Below are 5,264 nucleotides of genomic sequence, written 5' to 3' on the forward strand. Positions count from 1 at the left end.
GTACGATGGCTCATAAAAAATCACTGGAAGCCTTAAATAGAACACTGAAAGATTTTCGAAATAACACAAACATATTTGGTGGTGCACTAATTCTATTGGCCGGTGATTTTCGACAAACTTTGCCTGTTATTCCCAAATCAACAGCAGCTGATGAATTGAGAGCGTGCCTTAAATCTTCTAATCTGTGGAGATATGTTCAAAAACTCACACTAACTATTAATGTTCGTGTGCAGTTACAGAATGATCCAACAGCTGCTGAATTTTCCGAAAATTTGTTGCAAATTGGAAATGGACGAAAGCCAATTGATAAGAATACAGGCATAGATAGTTACGTATTCCAAATTATTATCGAAAACATTTAACGCACATATAAATGTTGAATATTGTAACTCCGTAAAATCGATCAAATACATATGCAAATATATCAATAACGAAGTGACATGGCAGTATACATTAGTAGCAACGAAGCAGTTTGGAGAATATTATCATTTCCGATTCATGATCGCCATCCAGCTGTTATTCATTTGTCAGTCCATTTAGAAAATGAACAAAGTGTTTATTTCAGTGAAAATACAGCTCAACAAATGGCCGAACGACCACCAGCAACAACACTAACTGCATTTTTCAACTTATGTGAAACAGATTCATTTGCAAGAACATTGTTTTATTCAAATGTTCCTTAATATTATACTTGGAATGCATCATCAAGGTCCTGGGTACGCAGGCAACGAGGAATACCTGTAGATGGATATCCAGGTGTTCATTTGGGTGATGCAATCGCACGACTTTACACTGTGCATCCAAGTTAAGTGGAATGCTTCTATTTACGTTTACTCTTAGTTGATATTCCCGGCCCAAGATCATTCGAAAGTTTGAAACGAGTTAATGGTCATCTTTGTTGTACTTATCAGCAAGCATGCAAAGAATTGAATTTGCTTGAAAATGATAATCAGTGATAAAATGATAATCAAACATGTAAAATTATTGTATGGGATGAATGTACGATGGCTCATAAAAAATCACTGGAAGCCTTAAATAGAACACTGAAAGATTTTCGAAATAACACAAACATATTTGGTGGTGCACTAATTCTATTGGCCGGTGATTTTCGACAAACTTTGCCTGTTATTCCCAAATCAACAGCAGCTGATGAATTGAGAGCGTGCCTTAAATCTTCTAATCTGTGGAGATATGTTCAAAAACTCACACTAACTATTAATGTTCGTCTGCAGTTACAGAATGATCCAACAGCTGCTGAATTTTCCGAACATTTTTTGCAAATTGGAATGGACGAAAGCCAATTGATAAGAATACGGGCATGATCACACTTCCAACTAATTTTTGTACCGTAACAGAATCAAGAGTACAATTAGTGCAAAATGTATTCCCAAATATTGCACAAAACTATCGAAATCAAGATTGGCTAAGCGAGAGAGCTATATTAGCTGCCAAAAATGTCAATGAAATCAATGCCAGTATTTTGACTCAAATTCCAGGTGAAGTTGTCACCTATAAATCAATTGATTCAATCACTAATCCCGACGATGTAGTGAATTATCCAATTGAATTTTTGATTTCACTTAATTTGCCTGGCTTGCCACCACATCGTTTGCAATTGAAAGTCGGTGCAGTGATCATTATGTTGCGAAATATCAATCAACCGAAACTATGCAATGGGACAAGATTAGCAGTGAAACGGACAATGAACAATGTAATTGAAGCAACAATTTTGAAAGGCAAATTTAAAGGTGAAGATGTTTTGATTCCGCGCATTCCAATGATTTCAACAGATTTGCCTTTTGATCTTAAGCGACTTCAATTTCCCATTCGCCTTGCTTTTGCTATTACAATCAATAAGTCTCAAGGTCAAACATTTCAATTATGTGGAATTGACCTAACTTATCCATGCTTTGGACATGGGCAACTGTATGTAGGATGTTCTCGAGTAGGGAAACCATCGTCTATATATAATATATATAAATATATAAAAATTAAGCCGAAAAAAAGTGTGCATTTGTCCGGGGTAATCTCAGCAACGCATATAAGGAAAACAATGAAAGTTTCACATATTGTTGGTGTTGCTTTGGCAAAGGTTTCTGTGAAGTTTGGTTGAAATCCGACAACGCGTGTGTGTGCGGTGTGTCAGTTAAGTGAGTGTGTTTTTGCTATTTGCCGCACGTATTTTTTGTACCGCACATAGCATTCATTAGAATTGAATACATTTTGGTCGTGTGTGTCTGGGCCGATTATTATGAAATTTGGTATATATATATTTTTTTCCATGGTGAAGGTTACTATAATATGCTTATTGATTCCACTCGCCACCAGGTGGCGCTGCCGAGGGCCAAAACGAGGACCCGTGCAACCCTAGGATGTGTTTTTACATTGTGGGTATCAAATCAAAGCTACTGATTAGTGCTTTAATACAGAGTATTTTTTAGATCTCTGAGTGACCAGGGTCTCGAGATATAGCCGAAAAGGTGGACCAAGGTACCTGTTGCGCGTATTTTTCAAGCGCGGCAGTCGTATTGTTTCAAATTCAAACACAAATTTCCAACAGCGTCCGTACGCTTTAAAACTTTTTGTATTTCTCTCTTATTTCTTACGACTACCCCGATTTACACCAAGTGACACATATTTATAGCTAGTCAGAGTGGCTGCTCGGCCGTACTTTTCGTCGGTAACACTCCCTTGCCCGTAAACAAGTCTGACAACACATGTTTCCGTTACTAGATACCGACATCTAACACCGCTATTTTTGCAATCGGTCGATGAAGAATGCCTGATTTGGTTTCTACCATAGCGCTCCGAACTTGGCCATCCTTCGCTTTTACCACATCTACAATTCTGCCTTTCGGCCAGCAGTTCCTCGGCAGGTCTTGGTCTGCAATTACCACGACATCGCCAATACGTACTGGGCGTTGTTTTGTGAACCACTTGGTACGTCTAGAGATGACCGGTATATATTCCTTCACCCATCGATGCCAAAAGCGGTCAGCGAATTGTTGGGTCAATTGCCAACGTTGACGCAGATTGACGGTGTCGCTACATATTGGCTTGTAGCCATCCGATGACCCAATCAGCAAGTGGTTGGGAGTAAGAGCCTCGTCGTCACCATTTTCCAGAGAAACAAATGTAAGCGGGCGGGCGTTCAGGATAAATTCTACTTCATTCAATGCACTTCGCAAGCTTTCATCGCTGAAACTTGTTGAAGGTAGTATTTCATAAAGCACAGTCTTCACTGATCTCACAAGCCTTTCCCATGCACCACCCATATGGGGGGCGCTTGGTGGATTAAATCTCCATTTTACTCGGTCGAAAGATGAGGCGATACCATTCAAATCGATATTTTTCAGACTCTCGCTAATTATTTTTTCAGATGCCTTGAAATTGGTGCCGTTGTCCGAGAATATCTCCCTGGGATAGCCGCGTCGTGATATAAAGTTGCGTATCGCCATGATACAGGAACTGGTATTTGAGCTGTGGGCAACTTCGATGTGTATAGCGCGAAGCATTAGACATGTAAATAGAACGCCCCATCTCTTTTCTCGCCTTCTTCCCACGATGACAAGCAATGGGCCAAAATAGTCGATACCTACATACGTGAAGGGCCACTCGAAAGCGGCAATCCTTGCAGCCGGCAGCGCTGCCATTTGTGGCGGCTGAGGAATGGAGCTATGGTTTTTACATTTTTGACACTCTGCGCGCACTCTTTTATACAACACCCTCAGTCGATTTATAAAGTATGTACCACGAATTTGATTGATTACAGACTCATGCATCAGGTGATGGAAATTTTCGTGAGCCCAACGCACTATTAAAAAGGTGACATGATGAGAATTAGGCATCACTATAATATCTTCATGGTTGTTTAAGTGTTCAACTCGACTTTTGCATCTTATTATGCCATCTGTGTCTAAGTAAACGTTTAAAGTAAAGAGTTTGCTAGAGTTGTCAATATTCTTACCGCGTTTGAGGCACCTGATCTCTTCACAATATTCAATGGACTGAGCATACCTTATAAGAAGACATTGAGCTTTCTGAATCATGTCAAAGTCGATGGATGTTTTCCGTTGCCTTGCTAGCACAACTGAGCGTAATCGGTCGACGTAAAATAAAAATGTAGCCACAGCTCGATACAAACGTTTCCAGCTGGAAAAGTGCTCCACGTTCAGCATCAGGTTGTTCATGTGTTCCTTTTTCATATGTAGAACATAATGTTTAATTTCCGAATCGTCGCACTCCTCTAAGCTTAACTCTTCGCACTGCGGCCAAACTTCTGCGCTCGACCTTAAAAAATTTGGGCCGGTAAGCCACAATTGGTAGCACTGACGTGTAGTTGTTTTTGTAGCTAAATCAGCGGGATTATTTCTCGAGGGAACCCACCGCCACTGGCTTACGTTTGATGCCTCTAGAATTTCGCCTATTCTATGCATCACGAATTGGTGGAAGTTTTTAGGGTCCATTCGCATCCATCTTAGCACCGTCTTTGAGTCTGTCCACCAATATTTCGACATTATGTTAATACGTTGCGTATTGCTTACCATGTTCGCCAGCCTCACACCAATTACCGCCGCCTGCAACTCTAGTCTGGGTATCGATAATGGCTTTAGCGGTGCGACTTTGGATTTGCCAGCCACTAGACTAACCGTGACGTCGTTTCCCTTTGATACAAGCAAGTAGCAAACGGCTGCATACGCGCTTTCCCCGGCATCAACAAAGGTGTGAAGTTGAACATCTTCAGCATCTTTCAGCAATAGTGAATAACATCGAGGTATTTCGGCAGCTGTTATTAATGGCATAATGGACTTCCACTGGTTCCATTTGTCGAAAAGATTGTCTTGGAGCGGGTCGTCCCAGGCGAGACCAGATCGCCATACATCTTGCAGCAAGATCTTTAACCCTACGGTGTAGCAGCAAACAAATCCAAGAGGGTCGAAGATCGACATTAAAACTTGGAGTGCTTCTCTTTTCGTTGGTATGATCGATTCGTTAATAACATCGCGACGAAGTCTCGCAAATCTACAAATATATTTAAAATTATCGCTTAACCCTTCATTAGGCACGTGGTCTACAATCGTAGACCACTTCTTTTCAAAGTCTTGCAACTCCTTAAATTTATCTCTTAAATTACCTAAGCTTTTTAATAGCTGTTTATAATTAATCTCTTTATCCAATTAGTGTATTCAGTGCGGGTTTGACGTGCAGTTGTAAGTTTTATCAAGGTCTGAACAGTGCTGGTCTACATATGTAGACCACGTGAC

The 5,264-nt window shown here is 40.5% G+C and overlaps 1 protein-coding gene across 1 annotated transcript; it reads right to left on the minus strand.

The window, feature by feature from the left end:
* Window positions 1-2,729: 2,729 nt before the first annotated feature.
* LOC128869910 (uncharacterized) lies at window positions 2,730-4,802 on the minus strand. Its single transcript, XM_054112510.1, has one exon. It carries the CDS (start codon window positions 4,800-4,802, stop codon window positions 2,730-2,732), a length of 2,073 nt encoding a protein of 690 aa, XP_053968485.1.
* Window positions 4,803-5,264: the final 462 nt, after the last annotated feature.

The sequence above is a fragment of the Anastrepha ludens genome, chromosome X (assembly GCF_028408465.1).
Source record: "Anastrepha ludens isolate Willacy chromosome X, idAnaLude1.1, whole genome shotgun sequence".
NCBI classification, from domain to species: Eukaryota; Metazoa; Arthropoda; class Insecta; order Diptera; family Tephritidae; genus Anastrepha; species Anastrepha ludens.